This window comes from Aquarana catesbeiana, linkage group LG06 (genome assembly GCF_042186555.1).
Source record: "Aquarana catesbeiana isolate 2022-GZ linkage group LG06, ASM4218655v1, whole genome shotgun sequence".
NCBI lineage: Eukaryota > Metazoa > Chordata > Amphibia > Anura > Ranidae > Aquarana > Aquarana catesbeiana.
In genome coordinates, this window is record NC_133329.1 from 282,056,098 (window position 1) to 282,068,871 (window position 12,774).

General features: G+C 41.0%; 1 protein-coding gene across 1 annotated transcript in view; it reads left to right on the forward strand.

Moving 5' to 3' along the window:
- LOC141147756 (carboxypeptidase O-like) overlaps positions 1-12,105 on the forward strand; it is a 117,565-nt gene extending 105,460 nt beyond the window's left edge. Inside the window, exons 9-11 of the mRNA XM_073634938.1 lie at positions 3,771-3,973; positions 5,901-5,985; positions 11,780-12,105. Coding sequence (XP_073491039.1) covers positions 3,771-3,973; positions 5,901-5,985; positions 11,780-12,051 — 560 coding nt within the window. The 3' untranslated portion in view covers positions 12,052-12,105. The remainder of the gene's footprint in view (positions 1-3,770; positions 3,974-5,900; positions 5,986-11,779) is intronic.
- Positions 12,106-12,774: the final 669 nt, after the last annotated feature.

Sequence of the window (12,774 nt, forward strand, 5' to 3'; positions counted from 1 at the left end):
GACTGCAAGCACTGAACTTATTCTCTCTGGAGAAGAGACGCTTGAGAGGGGATATGATTTCAATGTACAACTACTGTACTGATGACACCACAATAAGGATAAAGCTCTTTCGCGAAAGGGAATTTAAAAAGACACGTGGCCATTCACTAAAATTAGAAAAGAACTGGTTTAACCTTAAACTGCTTAGAACAGGGGTCTCAAACTGGCAGCCCTCCAGCTGTTGCAAAACTACAAGTCCCATCATGCCTCTGCCTGTGGGAGTCATGCTTGTAACTGTCAGCCTTGCAATGCCTCATGGGACTTGTAGTTTTGCAACAGCTGGAGGACCGCCAGTTTGAGACCCCTGGCGTAAAGGATTCTTTACTGTAAGGGCGGTAAGGATGTGGAATTCCCTTCCACAGGCAGTGGTTTCAGCAGGGAGCATAGATAATAAAAAAAAAACTATTAGATAGGCACCTGAGCGACCATAGCATACATGGATATACAATGTAATACTGACATAAAAACATACACACAGGTTGGACTTGATGGACTTGTGTCTTTTTTCAACCTCTCCAACGATGTAACAATGTAACATTGCTGGATCGAGATGAGGCTCAGGTAAGTGTTAGTGGGGCTGAGGAGGGGCTACTGCACACATAAGGTTTTTTATCTTAATGCATAAAATGCATTAAGATAAAAAAATTTTTGCCTTTACAACCACTTTAATAAAATCACACAAAATAGAACAAAAAGTGACTTTATGCTACAGAACTACAGAAACTAGAAACTATTCCCAGAAGGCCTTGTGTTGACATACAAGTATATTTCCATCTCTTTTAAATTATTTAGAACTATGTAATGTAAAAACCTACCAAACAGCCCAGTTTGTAAACAACCTGACAGGTCCTTGTACCCCATAGTTATTCTGATAGATGTAGATCCAATAGAAAATGCAAAAGCGTATTGTAACATATAAGGTCAGATTTACACTCTTTGTGAGTTTTGATGCTCTCAATAATAATTTTACTAATTGTCACCTATTTAGGTACTAACAGCTCCACCATGCTTTAGTTTCACAATTTTTACTAAAAAAATACTGTTTGTGGTCCGTTTAAAGACCCAACTTGGAGAACCTGCTTTTACTCTAGTTTCACAATTTGGTTATTGCAGGTTGGAAATTCAGGCAACTAGATTTAGTTAGCAAATAGACGGTAAGTCCAGCTCCCAGCAATTGTTAGCACTTTCACCTAGCAACGATAGGGTCGCTGGTTCAAATCCCAACCACGACACGACCTGCCTGGAGTTTGAGTGTTCTCCCTGTGCCTGCGTGGGTTTCCTCTGGGTACTCCAGTTTCCTCCCACACTACAAAAGACTTGCTGGTAGGTTAATTAGATCCTGTCAAAAAAAAAAAAAGTGCCAAATATGTGTTTGTAAGCGCATTGGGACCCCATGGGGTAAAAAGGACCACGCTATACTGCAGATGGACACCAGCGGCAAAAAGCACCTTGAGGCGATTCAGTTCACATAGGTAGCGCTATACAAGTCAGTCATTCGTAAAATACAAAATTTTGTTCTGTTATATTAGTTTTATGTTACGTTAATTAGTTTTCGGATAATTCGTTATTTCTGTAGTGTCGATATTCGTTATACTGAATCTCGAATCATGTTGAATTCATTTGTTATATCAGCTATAAATTCTTTCATATTAGTTGAAATTCGATATTTATGTATGTATATTGATTCGTGATAATGATTCGTAGTTTGTAAAGTCGTTTGTTTATTAAATCTATTAACACACACAATGACAATATCTCTTCTCCTCTGCTCAAATACAATACAACACCGTTCTCACTCAGTTCTCAGGAATGCACTTTGCCAGTAATCCAACCTCCAGCACAAAATTAATCAGCTGATTGGACTGTAATGCCCCGTACACACGGTTGGATTTTCCGGCGGAAAATGTTCGATGGGAGCTTGTTGTCAGAAATTCCGACCGTGTGTAGGCTCCATCGGACATTTTCCATCGGAATTTCCGTCACACAAAATTTGAGATCTGGATCTCAAATTTTCCGACTACAAAATCCGTTGTCATAAATTCCGATCATGTGTACACAATTCTGACGTACAAAGTTCCACGCATGCTCGGAATCAAACAGAAGAGCCGCACTGGCTTCATTTTTCTCAGCTCGTGTTGTATGTCACCGCGTTCTTGACGTTCGGAATTTCCGACAAGATTTGTGTGATCATGTGTATGCAAGACAAGTTTGAGCCAACATCCGTCAGAAAAAATCCATGGATTTTGTTGTCGGAATATCCAATTGTGTGTAAGGGGAGTTAGATTTACTTTGAGTTGACCTTTTGTTTCATTAGATCTTTAACGAATTACCGAATCATGTTGAATTCATTCATTATATTCGCTATAATTTCTTTCGTATTAGTTGAAATTCGTTATTTTTTTATTCAGACATTCGGATGCATCCGAATGTCCGAAAGATGCAAAATTCGGCCGAATTTCGATCTGTTACGAAACGAATTGCACATGTCTAGCAAGCACCAACACAAAAAAGAAGAGGAGGCTGACACACCTCACCTGCCTCTGCATTCCTCTTGCTGGTGCTCCACAAGGCCACATATCATCACTGAGCATGTCTGACAAAGTTATATGGAACTGATGGCTGGATGTATTGTAATTCAAGTCATAAATTCCCTTTGCTTTCATATATGTTCACTTTTGACAGTATGCTATAGTTGCTTGTGGAGGGTTTCTAGACTTCACTTTTATGTACTCATTTTTTTTTAAGTTTTTATAGATGATCATTGGTGGGATCCCAATCTATGTTCACACAAGTATGACCTTGTTTGCCTCCCTTCTGGGCTGGGTGCAACCATGCAAGGTTTTTACTGCCTACATTGAACAGCTTGTCTAAATGCCTAATTCTCTGGGGAGCTCCTTGTTGTTGAGAGGAGGGAAAGAAAATCATAATTGTTTTGATTGAATGATTGATCAATGCCTGTTTTTGGCCGGATGTTTCTCAGTAAACATTTTTTCAACAATATTCAAATAAATACATTTAAAAAACTAGCGTGAACCTGTATTTTGCCTTTACTTGACGAAGTAACAGGTGCACTTTACAAAGGGTACATCAAGGTATGAAACCAGTTGCCAAACCCTAGTTCTGTCACATTGCTTAGTAAAAAGAACCATTTCACATTATCAAAGTTTTAGTTGAAACCAGAAGAAACGTTGCTTTGCAGCACATTTGTCTTGCAAATATTGTTCTACATTTGGAAAATATCTATGAAAAAGTGACTCTCATTACAATTATATGTCTGGATGCAATATGATGATGACTAAATGATGGCTCTGTAATTATACCGGATGCTTTGGGGGCCTAGACCACACAAGGTATACTCTAGAGAAAAACACTTTTGTATTTTATTGTGGTTATACTCCTCATAATTTATCCACATCATCTCAGTAAAACATGGCATAATTGTATATCATATAATTGTCATGAACACTTGGGTAGGCTTGCTTCATAGTAAGATCAAAAGCAGGGGTTTTTGCACGCTTCAAATGGGCTGACATTGACCCAACACAAAACAATGGGTCATAGGCACCAACTATGACTTCACAGTCATTGCTCATGGCCATCTGAAGAGTAAGTTTATCTCAGAAAAAATACCTGTGCTTAACCAAGAATTTTTACTTGATATGCTGCATACTGTAAGTCTTTACAGAGATACTTAAACTGATTTCATTATCTTTTAAATGATTGCTTTGTAGCTATTGGTGCATCCAGTAACTGTAGCACCATTACATTCTGTGGAACTGGCCCAGCCTCCGAACCAGAGGTCTATGCTGTGCAACAGCTGTTGAGCAGGCTAAAATCTGACATCTTGTGTTTCCTGACAATGCACTCCTATGGACAACTCATTCTTCTTCCATATGGCTATACCCAAAATGCCTCTGTTAACCATGAAGAAAAGGTAATATCCTGGATCCTTCTATTGTACAGTGAAAGATCACTTCCCTTTTATTGCTAGAAAAAGATTAGCTTGAATAGCCTGTGACTCACAGAACAGAATAAAAGATGTAATATTTTTAATATTTTAATGTTAAATGTCTTTTGCAACAGACTAAGGACTTGACTATTGAATGTTATTTTCTCTAAAGAGGAAGTAAACCCTGATGGGTTTTACTTCCTCTTTATTCCCCTGAAATAGCCATTATGTGGCACTTACCTGCAAATGAAGCCCACGATGTCCGCCATGTCCCCACTGGTGGAAGCATCCATCTTTGCCCCTCTTCCTTCCAGGGCCAGGGACTCCAGCTCTGTGACTGGCTGGGGCCGCGTGACGTCATCTCGCACATGCACATGGGAGCCACCAGTCATGGCACACGCTGGGGAACGGCATGGAGGGCTGTTTCTTCACTGCGCATGCGCCATTGACCTCATCGGTACACTACAAGGTAAATCTCTCCTAAACGGCGCATGTTTAGGAGATATTTTCAGTACAAATAGGTAAGCCTTATTATAGGCTTACATATACACTATCTCACAAAAGTGAGTACACCCCTCCACATTTTTGTAAATATTTTATTATATCTTTTTATGTGACACTGAAAAAATGACACTGCTACAATGTAAAGTAGTGAGTGTACAGCTTGTATAACAGTGTAAATTTGCTGTCCCCTCAAAATAACTCAATACACAGCCATTAATGTCTAAACCGCTGGCAACAAAAGTGAGTACACCCCTCAGTGCAAATTTCCAAATTGGGCCCAATTAACCATTTACCCTCCCTGGTGTCATGTGACTCATTAGCGTTACAAGGACTAAGGTGTGAATGGGGAGCAGGTGTGTTAAATTTGGTGTTATCACTCTCACTTTCTCATACTGGTCACTGGAAGTTCAACATGGTACCTCATCGTAAAGAACTCTGGACCCTATACGGTCCTCTATACTAAACAAAGTAATGTCAAGAAAATCAATTGACCTTTCGTCCAGATGGCCCGTGAATCGTAGGTTCAAATCATTGATATTTAAGTAGGATAAGACATTTTTCAAATTTCCCGCAGAGCCAGAACAAATGAACAGCAGGTAGTCTATGTACTGACAATAAAACCTAGTGGCCTGGCAGAATGGATTTATATCTCCAAAGATGCGTATCCTCTCTCACCAACCTATATAGGGGTTGGTGGGAGAGGGTATGCATCTTTGGAGATACAAATCTTTATCAATTGTAATACCAGGAATATTGTTTATTTAATAACTTGCAAAGCATGTGCGGTGCAATATGTTGGTCGCACAACTAGAAGACTCCGTGATCGTTTGCATGATCATGTCTATGACACTGAGAAAGAACACAACACTAATGTGGCTAGACATTTCAATGGAACTCATGGGGGTGATACCTCTTTGATACAGATTCAGGGCATCGAAAGGGTCGCCATCCTCAGGGGGAGTGGGGACAGGTTTAGGCTTTTATGCAAATGTGAGGTCTTCTGGATTTTTTTCTTTGCAGACCTGAATTCCGATGGGCCTCAATTTTGAATGGGACTTGACACATTTTTATGAGTAATTCGATATTTGCATATGGATAATCAACCTTAGATTGCTATTTATGTTATTGGATTATGATTACTTATAATATTTTGGATTGGTGCCACCAGTTTGAGACCCCTGATCTAAAGGCTTTGATGACCAATCTGGTTTCAAATTAGGAGATCAGTATTTAAGAATCAAGACTTTTATGTTAGTTGTCTATAATTCTTTTTGGGAGCCTTTATTATGCTTATCTCAACAGTGATCATGTTAGCCTCAAAACAGCACTTTCCACATTCTTGTATATTTGGATCTTTTTTTAAAAAGTACACATATTAAAATGTTTTTTTTCAATGTTTGATTTGCAGCTGTCTGTTGGGGAGATGGCAGCTGCCAGACTGGCACAGATACATGGAAAAACATATAGAGTTGGATCAGCATCTCACATATTATGTAAGTCTGATGTGAACATGACTATGTTCTTGTGCTTGCTAACACTAGAATATAAAGCATTTGAATATGATTATAAAGCCATTTTAAGAGCTGTAATGTTGTATAGTGTTATAACAATATGGTAGACAATAAATACTGGGACATTTTCCTAACACTTATTTTAACTGAAGGATTGGGATGGAAAAATTGTGAAACATCTTCAACATTACAGAACAAATCCAGTGCCTTAGATCTTTTACATTTTTTTCTATGTTTCCCAATCATACCACAACATTCGTGTGATGTGTAGTATGGCGACAGCTGACAGATGCTTGCACACTAAAAAGTAATGTTTAACATACAGGCAGCATAAGCAAACCCTTATTACTTCTAGCTATTAGGGATGGGTGAACGGTTCGGCCCGAGCATAAGTTCGGGCCGAACTTTGGTTGTTCGAATGTTTTGCGAACACCGAACAATATGTGGTGTTCAGGGAAAATTCGGAACACTGTTAAAGTCTATGGGACACTAACCTGAAAAATCAAAAGTGTTCATTTTAAAGGCTTACATGCAAGTTATTGTCATAAAAAGTGTTTGGGGACCTGGGTCCTGCCCCAGGGGACATGTATTAATGCAAAAAAAAATTTTTTTAAACGGCCGTTTTTTGGAAGCAGTGACTTTTTTAATGCTTAAAGTGAAACAAGAAAAATGAAATATTCCTTTAAATATCATGCCTGGGGGGTGTCTATAGTATGCCTGTAAAGTGGCGCATTTTTCCCGTGTTTAGAACAGTATCACAGCAAAATTACATTTCTAAAGGAAAAATTGTCATTGAAAACTGATCGCGGCTGTAATGAATTATTATTATTATTATTATTATTAATAATAAACCGGATTTATATAGCGCCAACAGTTTGCGCATCGCTTTACAACATGAGGGCAGACATTACACTTACAATACAAATCAATACAGGAGGAATCAGAGGGCCCTGCTCGTTAGAGCTTACAACCTAGAGGGGAGGGTCAAGTGGAAACAAAAGGTAATAACTGTGGGGGTGAGCTGATGGAGAAAATGAAAAAAAACCCCCAAAAAAACAGTTGTTAGGTGTGGGTAGGGTAGGCTTCTCTGAAGAGAAGGGTTTTCAGGGATCGTCTAAAAGCTAATATAGTAGGAGATAAGCGGACAGATTAGGGTAAGGCATTCCATAGGATTGGAGAGGCTTTGCAAAAGTCCTGGAGGTGAGCATGGGAGGAGGTGATGAGGGAGCTAGAGAGCAAAAGGTCTTGAGAGGAACGAAGAGAACGAATAGGTTGGTATTTAGAGACTAGGCTATCGATGTAGCTGGGGGCTAAATTGTGGATGGCTTTGTATGTAGTTGTTAGTAATTTGAATTTAATTCTTTGGCTGACCGGAAGTGGAGGGATTGACAGAGAGGGGTAGCAGAGACAGAGCGATTGATAAGGTGGATGAGTCTGGCAGCAGCATTCATGATGTATTGAAGAGGTGATAGACTATGTAGAGATAAACCAATGAGAAGGGAGTTGCAGTAGTCGAGGCGAGAGATGACCAGCGAGTGAATTAAGAGCTTTGTTGTGTCATTGGTTAGAAAAGGGCGTATTTTGGAGATGTTGCAGAGGTTGAGGCGGCAGGATTTGGACAGTGATTGGACGTGGTGCTTGAAGGAAAGTTCAGGACTACACCTAGAACCTTGGCATGTGGGGATGGGCTTATAGTTCCATCAATTTTAACCGAGAGATCAAGGGAAGGGGCATATGGGGGAGGAAAAATCATAAGTTCAGTTTTGGATAGATTGAGTTTGAGGAAGTGGTGTGACATCAAGACTGATATATCTGAAAGTAAATTAGTGATACATGAGGAAACAGAGGGAGTGAGCTGAGGGGTAGAGAAATAGATTTGGGTGTCGTCAGCGTAGAGGTGGTATTGGAAGCCATGGGATGCTATCAGCTGATCCAGGGAGGAGGTGTAGAATGAAAATAGGAGAGGTCCAAGAACAGAACCTTGGGAGACCCCAACTGAGAAAGGAAGTGGGTAGTAGGAAACGTTAAGGTGCGGTTGGATAAGTAGGAAGAGAACCAGCGAAGAGTACAGTCACAGAGACCAAAGTCGTGGAGTTTTTAGAGGAGGAGGGGGTGGTCAACCGTATCAGAGGCAGCAGAGAGGTCCAGGAGTAGGATTACAGAATAGTGTCGATTGGTTTTGGCCGTTAGTAGATTGTTTGTTAGTTTTAGGAGAGCAGTTTCTGTGGAGTGTTGAGGACGAAATCCAGACTGAAGGGGATCAAGAAGGCTATTATCAGCGAGGTGGACTAAATTGTCGGGTCTCGGCAATATAGATAAAACTCAATAAAACTCAATAAAATAAAACTCAATAAAACTCAAAAAGAGCATGGGGGTCCCCCCCCAGTCCATTTCCAGGCCCTTTGGGTCTGGTATGAATATTAAGGGGAACCCCGAACCAAAATTAAAAAAAAAATTGCGTGAAGTCCCCCTAAAATCCATACCAGGCCCTTTCGGGTCTGATATGGAAATTAATGGTGTAGGGGTCCCCCCCCAAAATCCATACCAGACCCTTATCCAAACACGCAACCTGGCAGGCTGCAGGAAAAGAGGGGGGTGAGAGAGCGCCCCCCCTCCTGAACTGTACCAGGCCACATGCCCTCAACATGGGGAGGGTGCTTTGGGGTAGCACCCCAAAGCACCTTGTCCCCATTTTGATGGGGACAAGGGCCTCATCACAATCCTTGCCCAGTGGTTGTGGGGGTCTGCTGGTGGGGGGCTTATTGGAATTTGGAAGCCCCCTTTAACAAGAGGACCCCCAGATCCTGGCCTCCCCCCTGTGTGAAATGGTAACGGGGTACAAGTACCCCTACCATTTCACAAAAAAAGTGTCAAAATGTTAAAAACGACAAGGCACTGCTTGGGGACAAGTCCTTTATTAAAAAATAAAAAAATAAAAATGTCCCATGATATCCATTCATCTTTTTCTTCACGCCGTGATGGACCGAAAAAGAAACTGACCCGCCTCTATGGGAGGCTCCCGCCATGTGACGCTTCTTTGCTGATGACAGTTCTGATATAACTGAGGGCGGGGCCACCCGGTGACGTCCCTGGGTGATCCCGCCCCCTCTAAGGCCACGGGGACTTCCCTATGGCTTCCTTGTGATGTCAAAGGGGGGCGGGGTCACCCAGGTACATCTCTGGGTGGCCCTGCCCCCTCTGACGCCATAAAAAAGTCCCTGTGGTGTCAGAGGGGGCAGGGCCACCTGGCGATGTACCTGGGTGACCCCTCCCCCCTTTAACATCATAGGGAAGCCATAGGGAAGTCCCCGTGTCCTTAGAGGGGGCGGGGTCACCCAGGCACGTCACCGGGTGGCCCTGTCCTCAGTTATATAAGAACTGTCATCAGCGAAGAAGTGTCACATGGCAGGAGCCTCCCATAGAGGCGGGTCAGTTGCAGATTTTTATTCCTTTTTCGGTGCGGCGTGAAGAAGAAGATGGCCTCATCACAACCCTTGTCCGGTGGTTGTGGGGGTCTGCAGGCGGGGGGCTTATTGGAATTTGGAAGCCCCCTTTAACAAGGGGACCCCCAGATCCTGGCCTCCCCCTGTGTGAAATGGTAACGGGATAAGTACCCCTACCATTTCACAAAAAAAGTGTCAAAATTTTAAAAACAACAAGACACTGCTTGGGGACAAGTCCTTTATTAAAAAATAAAAAAATAAAAATGTCCCACGATATCCATTCATCTTTTTCTTTCAGATTTCGATAAGCCCCCCGCCCGCAGACCCCCACAACCATTGGGGAAGGGTTGTGGGGATGAGGCCCTTGTCCCCATCAACATGGAGACAAGGTGCTTTGGGGGGCTACCCCAAAGCACCCTCCCCATGTTGAGGGCATGTGGCCTGGTAAAGTTCAGGAGGGGTGGTGCTCTCTTGTCCCCCCCTCTTTTCCTGTGGCCTGTCAGGTTGCATGCTTGGATAAGGGTCTGGTATGGATTTTGGGGGACCCCTACGACATTTTTTTTTTTAATTTTGGCGAAGGGTTCACCTTAAATCCATACCAGACCTGAAGGGTCTGGTATGGATTTTGGGGGGACCCCTATGCCATTTTAAAAAAAAAAATTGGTGCAGGGTTCCCCTTAATTTCCATATCAGACCCAAAGGGCCTGGTATGGATTTTAAGGGGACCCCCACGCAATTTTTTAAAAATTTTGGTTCAGTGTTCCCCTTAATAGTCATACCAGACCCAAAGGGCCTGGTAATGGACTGGGGGACGACGATCCCGTGCTCTTTTTTTCAATGCGTTTTATCTATATTGCAGAGATCCAACAATTCATTACAGCCGAGATCAGTTTTAAATAACTTTTTTTCCTTTAGAAATATAATTTTGCTGTGGTACTGTTCTGAACACGGGAAAAATGTGCCACTTTACAGGCATACTATAGATACCCCCCAGGCACGATATTTAAAGGAATATTTCATTATTATTGTTTCACTTTAAGCATTACAAAAATCACTGCTCCCGAAAAAGGGTCCGTTTAAAAAAAAAAATTGCATTGATACATGTCCCCTGGGGCAGGTCCCGGTTCCCCAAACACTTTTTATGACATAACTTGCATATAAGCCTTTAAAATGAGCACTTTTGATTATTCATGTTCGTGTCCCATAGACTTTAACGGTGTATTAGTGATCCAACCAGTAACAACATTCCTCTCTTAGGGGGTCTCCGCTCCAATGGAGATCTAAAGCTGGCTGCACATTATACAATTTTCTTGTACAATTTTCCTTTAGATTTACCAAAAACATATAATAAGAGGTCAAACCTAAACACTTTCAAATTGTATGCAATCAGGCAGGCCCTTGCACTACATAGTTGAATATAAATCTAAAGTTGAACAAAAAAATTGTATAATGTGTAGCCAGCTTAACAGAGACACCTTTGCACAGCAACATTGTCAGTCTAGGGAGAGGTTAATATTAGACTACATTCACACTGGAGCTTAGCGTCTTTGATCATTTTGCTGGCTTTTTTTCCCTTTTGAGCGTATGTACAAGTGTACGTGCTGGAATCTGAAGCTTTAGCATTTTTTACATTACTTTTTGTCATTTGCCAAGAATAAAAATGCATGATATGTTATTTCTACATGTCCTTCTTTCAGTATTTGCCAAATTTTTGGCATTCCCATGGAAATGTATTGGGGCCGAAAAACTCTTGAAGCATGTAGCTCAAAAGAGCTCATGTACAGTTTCATGCTATGAGCATCAAACCTCAAGTTACATGACACTCAAGTGTGAACATACACAATTGAAAACCTTGGAATTTTGGATGCTGAGATTTTGGAGCTTAGAGCTACAAAATGCTCAGCAGTGAATGGAGTCTTAGATGCACTAGCAGATTTAGAGAGATTTGAGTAACTACAGATAACACTTTATAAGCAGTTACAGCAACAGTTTTTTTTTTTTTTTTGGGATAAAGATTTAACATTAATGAAAAAAAGCTGATCATTGTAAGCATCCCTGTAAGCATTAATTGGTTAGTCTCAACCCCCTAACTGCCACTTTGGCTAGACACATTGGTCTGTTAAAGGAAGTTGAAAAATAACAGGCTTACTGTCAGGATCACCAGGTGTAAATAAAAGGAAAAAGTCTTAAAGCAAACAATTGCAGCCACCACATCGAAGAATTGGATTGCAATATAACATTTTTGTATTTGGGTTTAAAAATACCCAGTAGACTGAGATTGATTTTGATTGCCAGTAACCAGGCTATATTTTTTCTGTTTATTCATTTAACAGATTTCAACTCTGGCTCCTCAAGGGACTGGGCTACTGACATAGGAATTCCTTTTCCATACACGTTTGAGTTAAGAGATAATGGGACATATGGCTTTGTTCTTCCAGAAGATCAGATCAAACCAACCTGCGAAGAAACCACAGCCGCAATTTTATCCATTATTGAATATCTCAATGAAAAACATTTTAACAGTGCATCAACAATTTTCTCTATAAATCTGTGGATAAATATGAGCTTCTCAGTCCTAATTGGCACATATTATTCTTTATTTTAATATCTGTAACAATCATTATTTTCAGATTTTACTATTGTACATGCCTTCTTCTAGCATGGGTTGATCAAGCAATAACAATAAACGACATTCATATATTAATTCTCTGCTCTAAATGAGTGTTTGTAAACTCTTTTATGGCCCAAAAGCCAAATGAAGTATTGTTTTGGTACTCTCCAACACCAGTGGTACCAAGATGCCAAAATAGGGTGTTGCCAAAACAAGGTATTACAAAATAGCATATTCCAAACCCATAGCTGTTGTCTTAAAAAAGAATTCCAGTTATGGATTTATTACACTTAGTTGCATTAGTCCAGTTTGGACCAATGTAAATATGCATATACCATATCTGGCCAATGCCCATGGAACTTGGAAATCAGTAAAGTAGACACCAATACTCTAGCGGCCTTCACTTGTTTTGGATCCTGCACCTTGCAGCTGCCCTGCTGCAGTCTGAACACAGGAGATTGGCCTTTATGCATGGATGCTATTTAAAGAATGTTTTGCATTTTCTGAATGAATGCAAAATGTTCTCTGGTTGGACAAGATGAAGGTGGGGCAGTGACCTCATGCTCTCTGCCTTGTTCTAACAGAGAAAGCTTTCCATTCATTCAGAAAATGGAAATCATACTCTGAATGTCACCCATGCCAAGTAGCCCTCTTCCATTGTTTAGCATGCAGCAGGGCAGCCATGGGTGCGAGACCAAGAAGCAAGTGAAGATCACT